Below are 18,049 nucleotides of genomic sequence, written 5' to 3'. Positions count from 1 at the left end.
CTCCGGTGTCCCGGCCGGGGCGGGGCGCGGCGGTGGCGCCGGGCCTCTTCCCCACTCGGGCGCGCAGGCCATGGAGGCACTCAGAGAGTCTGTGTTGCATTTGGCCTTGCAGATGTCGACCTACAAGCGGGCCACGCTGGACGAGGAGGACCTGGTGGATTCGCTCTCCGAGGGCGAAGTGTACCCCAACGGCCTGCAGGTAGGAGCCCCCGCCCGCCTGCTCCGTCCGGCCCGGGCCCGGGCATGCGCGCTGGCGCTGCCCCGCCTCCATCCTGCCTGCGGGAGGTGGGGGGCCGGCGCCCCGCAGCTGTGCGCCCAGGGGAGGATCCCTAACTCAGCAGCAGTGCCCGTGAGGCGCAAAGCTCCCCCACCCCAACCTCACTAGCCCTGCACGAACCCCAAAGCCACCAGGCCACCTGTTTCGGTGCGATAGCCCAGGTCACAGAGTTGAAGCGCCCTTCAGACCTGCACTGACCCAGCAGCCTTTTAGAGAAGAAGCTGCGATGAGCTGGGTTCCCGGGACCACACAACCCATCGCTGCCAGAACCTAAAACTGCCCCACCTTAGCATGGACCCCATGCTCAGCCCTGGACGCCTGGGACAGTCGGTCACTGTCTGGAGGGCATTACTCCTATCTCCTCCCCACACACCTGAATTTCCTCGGAGTAGGTACCGGCTTCTGCCGGTCACTCCCTCTCCCCTTTCAGCCCACCCAGGAAACCCAGTTCCTTCTCTCCGCTGCAGCTGCACCGAGGGACACAAGGACAGAACACCTCTGGCCTTGCAGCCCTCCATGACTATGCTGTCCCCTCTTTCTGCACAGCTGCCCTGGGACACTTGTGCCCAGGTGCTCCAGCTTAGAGAGAGGAGTGGGAACACTTCAGCCCAGGAGGATTTGTGCCAGGTGGACCAAGGGAGGTGTTGAGAGTCCTGGGCCAGCTGGTGCCTGACACCTGATCCCAGCTCATCCCCGGGGCAAGTTTGGGAAGAGTGGAATCTCAGCTACCAGGCCCAACCCTAGATAGGCACACCTCTTACTGCTGGAATTATACTAGTAATCAATGAGGGAACCTTCTCCGGGGTAGTTAAATAGGCCCAGGAGATCTGAATTTATAAGCCCAAGGGCTTTATATACTGGAAGATGGCACCCCTAGCTCCACCTTCAGGACCACTGCCAAGGACTGCGGGGTTACTTCCCCACTCTGTTAAAGGAAACAGGCTGTAGGAAGGGAGACGACTTGCCTAACTAAGGTCAGTCACAGAGCTAGAAATCTGGGAGCAACAAACCCCATCTGTCTAGACTCTTCCCTGTGGACCCTTCTTAAGAGGCTAAATCCAGCAGGAAATTACTTTTCTGTGTCAAGCCCTTTTCCCTTCACAAATCAAAACAGAATATAATCAGCAATCTTTTTTTATTCTCATCTTCCACAGAAGGTTCTAAATATATCAGCACAAAAGCATCTCAGAATTCACAACAAAAGAGTGCGCCTTATTGTCATAACAGCAGCCCACTTGAGTTTATAGACAGGACATTCGTCCACGTGAGACCCGTGGCGGAGCACGGGCTGGGGGGCACCAGGGACCCAGTTTGAAGCCAGGGACCCAGTTTGAGTCTTGACTCCACGCATGACAGTGGGCAAATTGCTAAATCCCTTTCAGGCATAATTCCCTCGTCTGTAGGATGGATTAGAGAAGGTGACAGGAGTCATATACTGGGGCCTGCTAGAGGGTAAGGACTCGGGTGCTCATGATGAAGCTGGACACAGAGGAAGGCTAGGGACAGTCCTGTGGTCACATCACTGTTGCGTGCATTCAAGTTCCGTGTTGATGTCCCTGTGCCAAGCTGCCCTACTGGGTATATTTTCTGCCTTCCATGCAAGAGAAAATCAAAAAGGTTGCCCAAGGATTTGAGGCATTTCTGTGGGCACTGGGCTCGCTCCGAGCCTGCATGCCTTCCCCAGAGCAAACACCACCGGCCAGTGCTTGCTGTCCTAGTCAGGACCCAGCCTCCTCAATCATGAGCAGTTTTCTGTTAATTTTGTATTTTCAGTCATTGAGATTTTTTCAGTATAAAAGCTTTATCATGCTCATTTGTGGAAGAAACAAAAAGGACACAAATATTTTTTAAAAAAAAAGATTTTAAGGGGCTGCGGATTTAGGTCAGCGGCACAGTGCCTGCCTGGCAAGTGCAAGGTTGTGAGTTCCATTCCCAGTACCTGAAAAAAAGCAAAAAAAAAAAAAAGATTTTAAAAAGTGGCTGGGCACAGTGGCACATTTCTGTAATCCCAGCATTGTGGGAAGCTGAGCTAGGATTGCAAGTTTGAGCCCAGCCCTGGCATTTGAACAACTTAGCAAGATCCCGTCTCAAAATTTAACACACAAAAAAGGAGTAGCTCAGCTGGAAGGGCCATGGGTTCAATACCCAGTACCATTTTAAAAAAGAAGGAAAGAAAAGGGAAGAAAACAAGGAAGAAAAGGAGAGAAAGAAAGAGAAATCCCACCACTTAGAGATGATAGGTTCTTGTCTCTTGTGTGGGCATAACTTTGTTTTAAGGACTAGGGATCAAACCCTGGGCCTTGTGCATGATGCCAAGTAAGCTTCTCCATCATTGAGCTACACCTTCAGCCACACACACACACACACACACACACACACACATATATATGTACATATATTTGTTGTTGTTGTTTTCTGGTACTGGGAGTTGAACTCAGGACCTCGTGCTTGCCAGGCAGGTGCTGTGCTGCTGAGCTAAATCCCCAGCCCCCTACATATATTATTTTTAATATAATTAAGTTCATTTTAAATACAGTATTATAGCCTGCATTTTTCTTCCAGTGTTACTTCATAAGCATTTTCCATGTTGTTAAAAATTTCTGAAACGTAACACTTTATGCTAACAATATATAAAAAAAAATTTATTCAATCTGGCATAGTTGGGCATCTTAGGTACAGTTGCTATCACACTACGGATGACCATATTTTAGCCTTTCAGATTATTTCCTGAACACTGGTGGCTAGAAACACAATTGCACCCTCATTTTTAGTCTTTTTAAAACAGACACTGCACCCTAAATCTTCTTTTTTGATTGGCAGCTATACAAATAAGCTCTTCAATGTTTCAAGACTTTTTTTTTTTTAAACCAGGATCTTGCTATGTAGCCCAGGCTGGCCTCCAACTTGCGGCAGGCCTCCTGCCTCAGCTTTCTGAGTACTGGGATTACAGGCATGTACCACCATACCAGGCCTGAGGTTTCAGGGTTTTTGAAGCCCACTGGCTCTAAGGAAATTGAAGTTATCAGCACCAGTATGTAGTAAATGGAAAATTCCATCTCCCAGCTCCACCTGGCACTTTTACTACTAGATATGTTGATAGACGTTGAATTTAGCTGGGGCAAAGTACTATCTGTACCATATCTCTAAGAATTTTTATTTTCCTTTGGCCCATTTTAGGCACAAATGACTTGCAATCCACTAAAATGAGTCATTTTGGACCAAGGACAGAATTTAAAGCCACACAGCCATAACTTGGCGCCCTAGTTCTGTCTCTCATGGGCTGTGATACCTGAAAGCAACTCACAGCTTTCTTTATAAAATGGGTTACTGTTGTTAAGGCGTCTCGCACAGCTGCGGCAAAGAATCAGATGAGACGGTGTAGCGCTCAGAAAATGGATTTGGTTGTTACCTGAATCCTTATGGAAACTCACTGTGTGTGAGAGCTCAGTGATTCCTGCGTGGAATAACTCTTCCCATTCAACACCTCAGCCCTGCCAAAGCCAGCGCCTGATCCCCCCATACCTCAGCACAGCTCTGCAGTGGCTTAAAGGGAAATAGTCAAGGTCACACCTGCAGCCAGTCTGGGAGCAGACAGCCCAGACTTTTGAGACTCACCCATTTTCTTTCCAAAGTCTGTGTTTGTGTTAAGAAAAATGAAAGCTGAGATATTTAAGTGCGTAGTAGTCTATCGGTCTGTCTGCCTGCCTGTCTTTCTCTCACACCTTGCACAGGCTGTCTTTGGATGCTGATTTCAGAGACAGGCGCACTTGGTTCTCACCAGAGTCCTTTTAGCTCTGCCCACCAGTTACAGTATTGTGGTCACACCTGGGACTTCATTCTGGCTTCCTCATTTTAGAGAGGGGAAACTGAGGCCCCGAGGCTGCCCAGGCACACACAGTGGAGTCGTGGCTGGCCTTTGACATCTCAGGTTTTTTATCTTTCTCCTGTGTGCCATGGTAAGCTTGGTGTCCCTCTGAAGCAGAGAAATGCTCCCCCCAAACACCAGACTGTGATTCCTCTTGAGAGTCAGTACCTTTCACATCCCCTCACCTACGGCGGGGAGTACTTGAAGCTGTTACCAGTCCTGTGAGGAAGGTCAGGCATGGGGACAGGGGGCAGGAAAGGGGTCAGGCTGAGATGGGGAACAAGAGGGCATCATAGTTGTGCTCTGGGCTGACCTCAGTGGCCTCCACCAGAGTCCACCGCATGGAAACATTACTAGAAGCAACTTCCCCAAGCTGACACCATCACAGAGGCCCTGCCAGGCTGAGCTCTCACGGTCTGCCTCCTCCAAAAGGCTGACCCCGAGGTGGGCGGCCTGGGCCCCCTTCCCGGAGCTGGGCTTTTGGGCTGCAAGGGGTGGGCTCCCTGCCAGGCCTTGACAGAGGACTCCTCTTTGCAGCTCTGTGTAGCCCTGGGGTTAGTAGGGGACCTGGTGATGGCTCAGGACAAGCCTCTGCCTTCTCTTCCAACCCAACCCTGAAAACCAGGCTAAGCCTGGCTGCTCTCCCCCGCCGCTGCCAGCTTGGCTCCCGGGCCCTGGGCGGGTGCCGCATCCTCACTTGCAGAACTTGTTCTTGCTTTAAGCCTAGGTGAGTTCTGTAACCAAATCTTTATCCCTGCTTAGGGCTTTGTTCCCTTGACTGTGGAAACCCTGGGAACTCCTGGGCCTGGCAGCTTGGCTCTTTCTCTCTGTGTCTGTGTCTACGTCTGTGTCTCTGTCTGTCTGTCTGTCTGTTTCCTTCTCTTGTTTCTCTGCCTCTGCCTCCTTCCAGCTCGGTCTCCGCCCTCTACCACTCTCGTTGGAGGGCACCCGTTTTTCTCTTGGTCTCATTCTCTCTCTGCCTGATGTCATGATGAGTAGGAAACTATGACCACCAGCAGGCTCTGTCCCCAGAGACCCTCAACTCCACCTTCCAGGCATTGGCCCTACTCCTTGGGCAACAGCCATGTCCCACTTAACTTCCCAAGGTGGATGGGCTGCTCGCCACTAATTCTCCTGCCCTCTAAGTGGCCAAGCCAGGTGTCCCATGGTTGACATGCCCTCATTTCCTAAAGGAAAGTGAGAAACTACTCACGACACCCCTTGCTGCGACCTCAGCTCGTGAGATCCTCTCCTGGTCCCATGAAGGAGGAGAGCGGGGGAACCAGGGGAAAGGGATACAGCTGAAACCAGGTGGCTATAAGGAGCAAAGTGGGCTGACCCATCCCCAGCCGTAGCCCCAGCCACATCCACGGCACCGGGAAACGAGTCCCCTCTTCTAGAGAGGCCCCTGATCCGAACCCAGTGCCCCTGGGTGACTTCTGCCCCCAGGAGCTGCCTCCGCGTTCATTCCACGGTTAGAGGTGATGCTTATCCTGTCCAGAACCCAGAAGGCCCTTGGTCCAACAGTGCAAGTTGAGCAAAGAACATGGCAAAGGTTAAAAATCCTATTTTCAAATCCCATTTGCCATTCTTGCCTGGAACTATGAATTGTTAATTCAATTCTGGCTTAATTCTAATTTAATTTGCAGCAAACACCATCTGTTTAAATTCAGCACTTTGCTTGACGTGGAACAATGTGGCTCAGCTTGACTGCTCCTCTGGGGAGCGCCTGGTCGGGAGAAGGCTGCCGGATAGGGAGAGACAGGCTGTCTCCCCTTTTGTGCCCCACACACTTCCTGTGTCTCTCGTAGGCCCAGTGTGCCTCTTAGAGATGTGGTGAAGATAGAATGACACCATCTAACAACCAACCAGAACGCGCAGGCCCAGAGTGAACCCTGGGATACTTATTAGCTGTCATTAGAACTTTCTCTTTCCCTCGCTACCAGCCTCTTTCATCTGCCTTCTGCTGGAATCTGCCCTCTCTCCCTTTCACTTCCTTGGTTACCTTTGCTCCTGGCCCCACCTCGTTCCCTTACCATAGCATCTCTGGAGTTTCCTTATTTATCCTGATAGTTGGTCCTCTACCTCCCTGAAGCTGCAGCCACGCAGAGGGGTCTCTGAAATCGCTGCCTCTGTGTGTACCCTGCAAGCTGAGCCTTGATCATGGAGCATGAGAGGCCATGACAGGGAGGAGGAAGGCTGAGACTTGTCGGGGTCAGGACAGCCAGGCAGAGGGACACAAATGGGAGTGTCCCACATGAGCCAGCATCTGCCTCCAGTCCTGGGGGCCACTCTGACTGCTGGCACCCCAGGTAAACTGAGATTCTCTCTTTTACTTTTGTTTTGTTTTGTTTTGTTTTGTTTTTCTTCCAGTACCAGGAATTGAACTCATGACCTTGCGCTTGCCAGGCAGGCGCTTTGCCGCTGAGCTAAATCCCCAGCCCCTTCTTTTACTTTTTTAACTGAGAGTCTTGATGTCTGAAAAAGTATTCTGTAAACCTTTGAGTGCCGAGTACCTGTGAGTCTTGTCCTTTCTGTGACGCCGCACCAGGTGTCATGTGAAAGCGTAAGGCATGAGAGAGAGTAGCACCCTCAGAAATCTTCACCTCTCTCGTTTTGAGAAAAGATGTTTAAGGGACTTAATCAAGTGGCCTTCCTCCCTCTACCTCTGTGGAAATGTCACCACTTCTCAAGTTCTGTTTCTCGGTTTCAGAACTCAGGTTTTCTTCCACAGAAAGCGCTCCTGTTCCCTTTTGTCTGGCGCAGCAGTCCCAGTCATTTCCTGCCCAGAGTGAAGCCCCAGATACTTAGTAGCTGTCATTAGTACTTTCTCTTTCCCAGCACTGCTCACGGTGACCCTTCTTCCTAAGGTGACTATCTCAGATCCCCAAGTGCCAGTGTGGGACTGCCTGGAGATTCCGACCTAGCTGTGGGGGAGCCCATTCTCAGCTTGGGGATCTTTGCAGGTCAGAGTCTGGATCCCCTCAAGCCCCCTATCATGCTGCTGTGACAGGCTCCATAGGAGTCTTCCCGCTCCTGTCCCACTCCCTGCCAAGCCTTGCTCCTTTCTCCTTGCCCTTCCCAAAGGGAAAAGCTAATCATCTCCTCCCAGTCCTCAGCAGGAAGCCCTGGCTTACAGCACCCCTTGGGCTCTAGGGCTCATACCCTTTGTCAGCTCCTATGTATTCTTAAAGACCCAGCCCAGACATCATCTCCTCTGGGAAACCTTCCCAGACTGACCCCCACCCCTCCCTGCTCTTTTCTTTATCTTCCTCCCTGTTGGGCTGTGGGCGGTGAAAAGCAAAGGAGTCCATCCTCCCCTCCATACTGCCACAGGGTCCTGAGTTGGGCCTAGCTATTTGTACAGGGAGGTGCTTCACCAAACCAAGCCATCTTCAGGAGACCCTGCCTGTCCTGCGCCCCTGGCTATTGCAGGAAGCACCTCTTGGGAGAGAGAGGAACCCCGAGCTGGCTTTGGGTGTGAGGGCCCTGTGCTGTTGGCACTCCTTGAGCCTGGAGGGCCACCACGCCCTCCGTTTCCTCTCATTGTGCCTACTTTCCTGTTTAGCTAGACTGGGAGGGAGGGGACGTTTTCCCTGCCTTTGAGGACCTGCCTGAAGAGAGCCATTTCATTTCTCCTTTGTCTCCCCAGCAGCTCCTAAGACCCACATCTCTGACCCACAAGTGGGTTGTGGAATTTCCAGACTCCTGTCCAAATCCCAGCTCTGCCCTCCTAGCTGCATGAGTAGCAGCCAGGGTCTCACCCCTGTGTGCCTCAGTTTCCTCATTTGTAAACAAAGAATGACTACGTGCATTGTGCCTGGAACTGTGAAGGCTGAACGAGGGCTAACCCTGCCTTTCAGCAGCATGAGCCTTGGTCACATTGTCCTTGTCCCCAGCCCTGTGGATGTGGAAGCTGTGGGGAGAGCCCAGCTGGACACTGCTGGACGCCTCAAGTCCAAACATCCTGTGCTTTTTTGAACTCCTTACTGGAGAAATAGGGAAAGACTGCTTTTTTTTTCCTTTACCGGTATCGGGTGACAGAAAACACAAGCCTGGCTGGGTTGAGCTGGAAGCAAATCTCAGCCACCGAACAGGGTGGCGGCTCCTTCCCTGGATTTGGGCAGATTCCGTGGGAACTGGACCACCCCTAAGACAGGAGGGCAGCCCCATGCCTCCCCAGGGCTTGGGCCTGCACCACAACCCCTTCCTCCTAGGGAGGGGGCGTCCTGTGCTCACATCCTCCCCACCCCTTCTGCCACCCTCCCTGCAGGTGAACTTCCGCAGCCCCCGGAGCAGCCAGAGATGCTGGGCCACACGGACCCAGGTGGAGAAGCGGCTGATAGTTCTGGTGGCACTTCTGGCAGCAGGACTGGTGGCCTGCCTGACAGCACTGGGCATCCAGTACCGGACAAGTAGGTGTCTCGCGTTTCGTGGTGAGCTGGGTTCCCTTCTGCCCTGCGCTCTGTCCATGTGTGTGAAGCACTTCTCTGCTTGAGCCTGAAGTGGCCTCCATGGAAGGCCTAGCGGCTCAGCCTCCTGAGCTAGACTGAGCCCAGGGGCTGAGGGAGTATGAAGAGTCTGGAGTGGAAGGGACAGGAGTCTGCCTCCTAACTTGGTAACATATAGGCTGTGTGACCTGAGACAGGTCACCTATTTTCTCTGTGTCTTCTCTACTTTAAATGGGGGGCGTGGAGCAGGGCCCAGTTTGGGGATGGCTCTGGGGACATTCTGGTGCCTTGAATAGCTCTAGGCGCTGTTGTCCGGCTGTGGGGCTGGGTAGATGATACAGGCTGACAGTCTGCCATCTATAGTCCCACTGGAATAGCATTGACAGCTTCTGCTTATGCAGAGTTGCCAGGAACCAAATGCTACCTGCCCTCTGCAGATGCACCCTCATGTCCTCCTCATAACGCCCTTATGAGGTGTGTTTACCATATGAGAACCATGCCTTGGTCCTTTTTCATATGAGGAAACCGAAGCTTGAGACTGAGTGACTTGTCCGAGGGTACATGGCCAGCGGGGGATGGAGTGGGGCAGCTGGAATTTGCCCACAGGCTGTGGGGCTGGGGTGAAGGGGCCCCACCTCCCTTTGGAATCACAGGACATGCATATTAGTACCCCAGAGAAGCTGTCCTGTGATCCAGCACATTGTATCTCTGCAAGTGTCTGTCCCACCTTGTATGGCAACAGGATGGGCTTCTCTTGTCATCCTGCTGCCAGGGGCCTGACTCTGGTGCTGTGAGTCCAGCCCAGTAGATATGGCCAAGCACCTCATTGGATGCTTAGTGCTTATGGAACTAGAAAGGGTGAGTCCAGGTTAAAATCGTGCAGGGGAGTCCAGCCAATCCCAGAGTCCCTTACTCTCCTGTGGCCCAGCCTTCAGAATTCTAATGGTCCCCCTGATTGGGCGGCCAGAGGGGATTTTTCTCAGCGTCCCTCCACCAACTTGATCTCTCGCCCCATCAGAGAGTCTGTGGCTGTGTTTACCTTCCCCACACAAGGTGCTGGTCTGTGAGGTGGCTGTGCTGGCCTGGGTTGAGGAATAGCCCTGGGGACCTGGAGAGAGGGCAAGGATTTCAGCTGGGTCCTCCTTACATCTCTCCTGTGTGGGGCACATAGTCATTCACGCTACAAACACTGAATGAGTGCTGACTTTCTGGCAGACACTGGGCTAAGTACCTACTTGGCACTTAAGAAATAATCGCTTGATTATTCAACTATGTAATGCTTTATGGGTGGTTTACCAGATGTGCCTGGCCCAGCAGGTGCTTAATACATATCTGCCTCATTAAGTACCAATTTTCAGGCCTTTAGCCATGTATATTAGCACAGTGCCCACACACCATAGGTGTCCAAATAGTAAGCTGAATGAATGATTAGTAGGAAGAGGGATTGAGCTGGGAACAGCCTTTCTCTGTTGAAAGCGTATGTGTATGTCACCGTGCAAGCATGTGTCTGTGTATGTTGGGTGTGCATGTGCCAGCTCTGCCAGCGGGGCACAGGCTGATCATCCTCATACTGCAGCTGCCTTCCCGCCTCATCCTAAGTCAGCTGCAGTTCAGAGCATCCACCTGCGTATGGGGGCCCTGGCCAGCGCCATCTGCCCAGCTCTTGGCCTAAAACATGGAAGGCAGGTGGACCCCAGCAGCTGTTGCTGCCCTGGGACTGCCCCTAAGAGCTCCCAAGATGTCTCTTCACCAAGAACCAGAAAGGAGCCCCCAGGGACAGTTTGTGATCAGATCCAAAACTTGTCTGCTGATATTGCCAAGTGGGGCCTGTGAAGGGTGCCTGCTTCTTCCTCTATTCTGCTTCCAGGGCCTCACAGGTTTTCCCCAGTGTGGACCTGGAAAAGGAATGTCCCTCTTCCTCTGTGGTAGAACTGAGCCAAGGGCCGGTGACCCCTGGGCCAGCAGAGAAAGCAGTGGCCACCCTGGATATTGAGAGTAACCTTGTTACTCAGCAGCGGTGCTGACGTTGACCACACTTGAGCCAGCATCAGGCCAGTCAAAGCAAAGCCTCTGATGATTCTGGAAGACATCTCGGCGATGTCTGGACATTTAAGCACATTTTGACCTCTCTTGATGCCGCACCCTGCTCTCCAGAATCTTGAAGCTGCTTTGTAAATAGTAGCAGCAAAACAAACAAATTCTCAGGAAATACTTTAAAGCATCTTAGGTATTGTCTTAGTTAGTTTTCTCTCATTGCTGGGACAAAATACCCAATGTCCAAAATTAAGGGAGGAAAGGTTTATTTAGCTCACAGCTTGTAGAGGTTTCAGTCCATAATCAGCTGGCTCCAAAGCAGGGTGGCCCGGTACAGGGGCAACAGTTCAAGGCAGCAGAAGACAGCAAAAGCAACAACCAAAAAGCCTCTTTTCCTCCCTGATATTGTAAACCAGCTACCAACCTCTAGGGCGGGTATAGCACTCACACCATCTCCATACCCTCCTGTTGCATAAGAAGAGGATGTTTACAAAGGGGAGGACCCTGGCCCCCTGCTGAGTCCCTTAGTTAAACTTCTAAACTTCTCAAGTTGACACAGTGTATCAACCATGACAGGTAGGTTAAGGCTAGGCACTGTCCAGATGCCTGGGTTAGACTGGGGGCTGGCTCCCTCCTCCCAGCTGATCATGCATTTCCTAAAGGGAAGAAATACTTCCTTCCTTGGCAGGTGGTAACCAAGTGCTGGACAAAATGCTTTCGCTCGGTCTGTCATTTGTTTATTCCACAAACATGTGTTGGACAGCTGCTAGATGCAAAGCAAGTGCTGACCAAAGGACATAGAATAGCAAGTAAGATGCCATCTGTCCCCGCAAGTTCATATTCTAATGGGGAAGGGAACAGGAGATCCTCATGACACCGCATAATGGTTCAGTAACTAAGCAGTCATTGCTTAAGCACCATGGAGGAACCAGCCATAACAGAGGAGGTACTTAGCTAAGGGCTCAGATCCCTGAAACCAACTTCTGTACACTGATTCTTCATTTCATTTTTAAACTCACGTCCACCCTACAGTCGGTCCACTGGGTATTTCTACCAGCCAAGATTTAGTCAGGCTTGACTTCCTGTGGCTTGGTATATAAAAACAATAGGTATTTTTTCCCTTTCCCAAACATGAAGTCATATCATAATAGTGAATAAGTTCTTTCTCAAACTGTGCAGTAATTCTCCTCCCCTCCTCCCATGCCAGGGGACTCAGCAGGGGGCCAGGGTCCTCACTTTGTAAACATCCTTGTCTTGTGCAAGACTCCAGCCATCCCATGTGGGGGACTGAAGTAATAACTCTGATGGAGATGATCTGATCTAGAAATACTGAAAGTGGCAGCAACACCCCCACCATGGAAAGGATTCTCCATGTTCACACGCAGTAGCTCAATCATGTTGAGTCGTTGCATAATTTCATCAGAATAGTCACCCTGGGATTCCTACTCTTGTGCAGCTCCCAAACCCTTTATCTACCTTAAGGACTTTGTGTGCATTCATGGATGTCTGTAAGACCACAAGTGAACCACTCCTGACCACCCACCCTGGCAGCGGTGTGTAGTGTTTCTGACTGAGGTGAGGGTGACCACCGGCCAACCCCCACATTTCTTCTTATTCTCTGAAGCTTCGCCTGGGACCCCTTGGACCCTGAGCCCCAAGGAAAATGAGCCCTGTGCCCAGCCATGAAATCAGTTCTCCTGTTCTGGTTTCTAGATAAACTGAGGCTCGGAGGGGTGAGGCCACCTGCAGGAGGCTCCACAGGCAGAAGCAGAAAGCTGAGATTTGATCCCAGGTCTAACAGTCTGGAAGCCACTCGCCTTGTGTGGTAGGGAAACTGATCTTGCCTGTCCGGCTGCACGAGGCCTTGGCGTGGCTGGCAAAGAGGTGGAGAGGAAGCAAGAAAATGCAGTCATGGAGTTGCTGCACCAGGACAGGCCTGGGCTCAGCTCTCAGCTCTCCCACGCAGTGGGACAACCTTCTTCCGGTTCCTCTATGAGAGCTTCTGTTTCCTCGCCTTTACACCGGGATATTACACCTCCATCTGATGTGTGGAGTGAGGGTTGGATAAGGCGGTGAGCGTGTGTGAAGCACTTGTGCAGAGCCTCTCAGGACGTGGTCCCTGCTGTCGCCTGAACACCTTGTGTCACCTGGCACGAGGCGGGGTCTGGGTCCTTCAGCTGAGCAGTTAGGGTCATCTTGCTGCCTCTGCTGGTTGCTGGGGGCTGCAGCAGTTCAGGCCTTTTGCTGGAGGCCCCCCAACCTTGAGGCAGGGCTCTGGCCCTGTCCTCATGCTTCCAGCCAACCAGTCCTTTACGTTTAGTTTTGTGATTTAGTTTGTCTTGGGCTCGTTTAGTTTAGGAGCTTTTTGCAGAGGGTTCTTTGAGATAACTGACTCTCCCACCTTGTGCTCAGAGTGTTTTCCTCAGCTCCATGCCCCCTTTCCTAATGGTCACCCCTCCCTTCAGAGGCCAGGCGCCATCTTGCAGCATTGTCCACTTGACACACAGTCAGTATTCAGTTTATTCTGTAGAGTGAATGGCAGTTTCTCCTATGGTTGTCTTTTGATTTTTCTTGTGTAATGTGTTTATCCCTAACTAGATTATTCTTAAAGGAAAGGGCTTACCTTTCATATCCTCCATGTTGTTCTTTCTGTCTCTCCCTCACACACACACGCACACACACACACACACACACTCAGGGAAGAAGAACCTGGAAGACACTCAGAATTTTGTTTTGCTGAATAGATGGATGTGTGAATGTGTGAATAGGTTTGCTGAGCATTGGGGAACAATAGTCAATCTTTGTGGAGAGAAAGATTAAGAGAAAAACAGCCCACCCCAGTTCCAGGTACTTTGAAGCCTCAGAAGGCATTTTAGGCAGCTAAATGGAAGTCTTATTTTACAAGCCAGGAGAAAATAAGTCTATTGAAATCATTTCTCATTAGAGATCTAGTGGCTTTTCCAATCTATCCGGTCAGGACTAGGTTGGGGTCTATGTCCCCTGGCCCCAGGCCGCCTGCACTGTCCACTCACAGCCTCTTTCCTGCCCGCCCTTCATTGGCCTTTGTCCTTGACCCGTCTAGAGACACCCCCAGTGTGCCTGAGTGAGGCATGCGTGTCAGTGACCAGCTCCATCTTGAACTCTATGGACCCCACGGTGGACCCCTGCCAGGACTTCTTCAGCTACGCCTGTGGAGGCTGGATCAAGGCCAACCCTGTGCCTGACGGCCACTCACGCTGGGGGACCTTCAGCAACCTCTGGGAACACAACCAAGCCATCATCAAGCACCTGCTCGGTAAGCACCAAGAGGGAGACCGGGGGATGGGCCACTGAGAGGGGCTGTGTACCGCACCTGCTGGCCAGGCCAGGTCAGAGCAGAGGGAGGCAGGACACCAAGACCGAAGGCTTGGGAGTAGGTGAAGTGGGTCAGAGTGTCTGCCTGTCACTCACTGTGGGATCCTGCTGGGTAAAGTATTTATTTCTGAGCCTCAGTATTTTCATCTGTGAGATGGGATGAATAAAGCCCAGACTGCAGAGTTTAGAGCACTGGAGAGCACACGTATAAAATATCAGCACAATGTGACGCATGGCAGGTGCTCAAGAGCTGGTGGCTGTGGTCTTTTTTTCTTTCTTTTTCTTTTGTGGCTTCACCATGCAGGTTAGTCCTTGACTAGCACCGACTAAGTTTTGAAAGTAGTGAGTGAAAGGAATCAAGGCTGGACACGCTAGATCAGATTTTAAGGTCATGGTCCAGTGAAAGTTGTAGTGGCAGTTTATCAGAGAATGAATTATTCCATGGGGGTGGGAGTCGTCTGAGGCCTCTTGATAATCAGGCCTGCAGGACGAGCCATTGGGCCAAAGTCCTTTTGACCTAGGTGTTGGCTTTATCCTCAGATTAGAGTCCCACACGTGTCCCATTTGCAGCCATGTTCCTGGTTAATATTTGTTGAGTTCCCATCCACTCGGGGGAGTCTTCCTCCAGAAGGAAATCCCACAACCACAGAGGTCCCAGTCAAAGCCCTTAGCAGCCCGACCTTGTCTATCTCCCCTTCCTGCTGAGCCTTGCTTATCCTGGGATCCCCATGGGGGAGAGGCCAGGTCCTGAAGAACCCACTTCATTCATCCATCAACTACAGATCTCAAGATTCGACAGATACTTCCATTTTTTAAAAATCTTCGAGAGACTCAGTAGTAAGTAGTATAGAAAAAGCTACCTACAAGGGGACACATGTCAAAGGGACAGAAATTTTGGAAGATAGGAAATGATTCAAAATTGAGTTATGTGTGTAAGGCAGCTGTATCTTTTAGAGGAAAGTAGGGACACACAATCAGGTGACCAGGGACCTGGCCTTTCTTTCCTACCCAGCCCATGTCTGGGCTTGTTTTTCCACCAGGACAGTGGAAACCATGCCTCTTCTGAGCTTGCAAATTAAACAGGGAAATCCATTTAAAGGGCTCACCTGGTGTGTGGAGCAGGCTATAGTGGCTGCTGTTTGTACCCGTGTCATTCTTAGTGTTCACTGTGACCTTTGCGTAACACTTCGCAGTTTACAGAGCTCTCCTGTAGCATCATCCTGTTTCATCCTGTAGGGGGAGAGTATTGTTCACTTCATCTGATAGATGAGGAAACTGAGGTCCAGAGAGGTCCTCAAGACAGGCCAGTTGTTGGCAGAGCTGGGACTTGCTTGATTCCTGGCCAGGTGCCCTTTCCCTTCTCCCATGCCACGTTTTCAGGTCTAATAGGTGGGTACAGCTTCCTTTCCATCTTGTTGAAAAGAGCAGCAGGAGCACAGAGCTCTGAGGGCTTGAAGGAAAGAGAGAAGGAGGTTGATGTTATTGAGTGTCTTCTACATGCTGGGTGCTGTGCTGGACTCTTTATCTACTGCAAAGCTCAGCAGTCACCAGTCCCACTTTATTGGTAAAGAAACTGAGCCACACACATGTTAATAATTTTGCCAAGAACACACCATCAGTCCAGGGCGGGAGGAGGCTGTGCTCTGGGCTCAGCACAGAGAGAATGGGGAAGGAGGGGGACCAGCTGTCTGTCTTCCCAGTTAGACCCAGAACCAGGCCCGTGCATTGTGCCCATGGATCATGACCCCACTGGTTCTGCAGCTGGTTCTTATCGGGCGGACCTTGGGTCTGTGCTGAGATTGAGTCCATCCCACCCTGTCCCCCTGTAAGTGTTGCCTTGCACAGGATACATTCAGAGTGCTTCACACAGAGCCTGCCTCCTGCTAAGTGCCAGGCAAAGCCTGGCTGCACTTCTGGGTGGTATTAAGTGAGTTCCCACCAGACTTCCCCTAATGAGCTCTGGGTGACTGCAGAGAGGTTGCTCAGCCTCTCTGGGCCTCCGTTCTTAACCTATAAAGTGGGATCTAACTCAGATCACTTGTAAGGGTGTTGTAAGGTTAACTGAGTGGTCAACGTAAAGAATAATTATTGCTGGTTTTATTTCTCCCAGAAGCACTGATGTAGACTGAGTTCTCAGGGAAGGTGGTACAGAGCATATCCATGACAGGCTGAGTCTCTTTGTATTGTTTTTTTTTTGTTTTGTTTTGTTTTGTTTTTTTCTTTGTATTGTTTTATTTAATTTTCATGATACACTCATGAAGCCTCAGTTTACACCCATTTTACAAATGAAACTCACAAAGACAAAAGAAATGTATTTCTCAGGAAATGGTGGAGCTGAGATCAGACCCAGAGTGATGGGTCCTCAAAACCTGCATTCTTTCTCTCCTGGCTCTTCCTAATTGCTCCACTAAGCAAAGACCTCAAGTGTCATTGCTGAGAAGCCAGCTCGGTGGGGAGAGGGCGCCTCGTCTCAGGGGCTGCTTGGCTAAACTCTCTGGGTCAGGCCTGATGAAATCATTAGTTGTCACACTGACCAGGGGCCTCCCCAGAAGGCACGTCCTGGAGTCCCCTCCCCGCAGGCTCACTGCTGAGCCCTCACCAGCGGGCCTCATCTCGGGCAGCAGCAGGTGAGCAGGTGACAATACAGGACTGCAGCTTGAGCATTCTTAGGCTGAAGGCCAGGCTGGTTTCAGCTTCCCCAAGACAAAGGCTTCAGCCAGCGGGCCTGAGAAGCAGCCAGCTGACTGTACTGGAACAGCAGGGAGCCTAGGCTCCTTCCTTCTAGGTAGAGAGAGGAGGAAGGACATTCAGCTACCAGTGAGGATTGTGTCTGCTGGCCAGGCAGGACAGCTGTTGCCATCCACTTGGCACGTGACCTTGGGCAAGCCACGCATTTCATTGATGAGGGAATTCACCCAGGCTCCCTCAGAGGAAATCCAGACAGATCTGAAGCAGGCAGGCTGAAATAGGGTGGGTGCCATGGTGGCTTATCCTTGCAGCCTGCTGGCTGGTGGCGGGGTGACCTCAGCTGTGTGGAACACGGGTGCATCCCCCCGAGCAGCCTGCGTAGGCTGTCCTTGTAGGCTTTGGGGAGACAAGAGTGTGACCTCATGTCACTGGGGAAGCAGACAGCCAGGTGAATTACCCTTTAGAGTTGCCTTTCCAGCTGCACTTCGCTCAGATTATCCCACATCTAGAGTACCTGCCCAGCCCCCACGCCAGCCCTGCAAGACCTTTCTTGAACCTGCTTTCTCTGTTCTGTCTTCTGTGACCACCAAAGGGCCTCCTGGGCTCAAGTTCCGCCACGCCTGTGTGTGCTCAGTGTTACTTTCCAGTGTCTTATGCTGTAAGGTGAATGCATACCCAAAAGTGAAATGCACGCTTGTCATAACAATTGAAGCAACACGGATTCCATAAGTAAAAGGTAGCTGTCTTCCTTCTCTCTATCCCAGACACCAGTCTCCCTAAGAAATACACACACACACACACACACACACACACACTACGGCAATAGCATGAAATGTGTCCACGCCAGTGATTTGGCAATGACTTAGGACACCATGTGTCATCTCTTGGAGTTTTATTTTGATATGTTTTCCCAATATGTACCATCTGGTTGAGTTTTCTCTTTCTGCCCTCTAGGGACAGGCTCTGCCCTTTAAATGCTTCTGTCTGGTGTCATGTCTGCAGCAGCGGGCATGCCTTTCATGTTGGGAATGACTAGGTGTGGGGAAGGGATGTCCAAGGCTTCTCAGGGCACCTGAACCGTTCCAGGCGTACATCTGGTTTCCAAGCAAATCTGCAGGAAGGACCAGGAAAGCAGAAAGACTTGGCCTCCAGTCCTGGCCTCAGCCACTTACTCATGTGACTTTGAACAAATTACCCAGCCTCTTGCCTACAAATTGGGCAGGATCCTAGTAAGAGCCACTGTGGGAATTGCTGTTGCAAGATGCTGTGCACACACAGACAGCCACAGCCAGAGGTGGCAGCCACTTTCTTAGAGAGGCTTAAGAACGCCTGGGCTTAAATCCCAGCATGCACCTATTAGCTCTGCTTCCAAGACAGGTT

The 18,049-nt window shown here is 51.3% G+C and overlaps 1 protein-coding gene across 1 annotated transcript in view; it reads left to right on the top strand.

Moving 5' to 3' along the window:
- Positions 1–112: 112 nt before the first annotated feature.
- The window catches only part of Ece1 (endothelin converting enzyme 1), a gene marked incomplete at its 5' end in the record, with an annotated part of 50,837 nt that continues 32,900 nt past the window's right edge, over positions 113–18,049 (top strand). Inside the window, 3 exon segments of the mRNA XM_005394714.2 lie at positions 113–199; positions 8,416–8,557; positions 13,710–13,922. Coding sequence (XP_005394771.2) covers positions 113–199; positions 8,416–8,557; positions 13,710–13,922 — 442 coding nt within the window.

This window comes from Chinchilla lanigera, unplaced genomic scaffold, assembly GCF_000276665.1.
Source record: "Chinchilla lanigera isolate Chin_1 unplaced genomic scaffold, ChiLan1.0 scaffold00051, whole genome shotgun sequence".
NCBI lineage: Eukaryota > Metazoa > Chordata > Mammalia > Rodentia > Chinchillidae > Chinchilla > Chinchilla lanigera.
The sequence above is the reverse complement of the archived record's forward strand: the minus strand, read 5'-3'. Positions and strand labels throughout refer to the sequence as shown.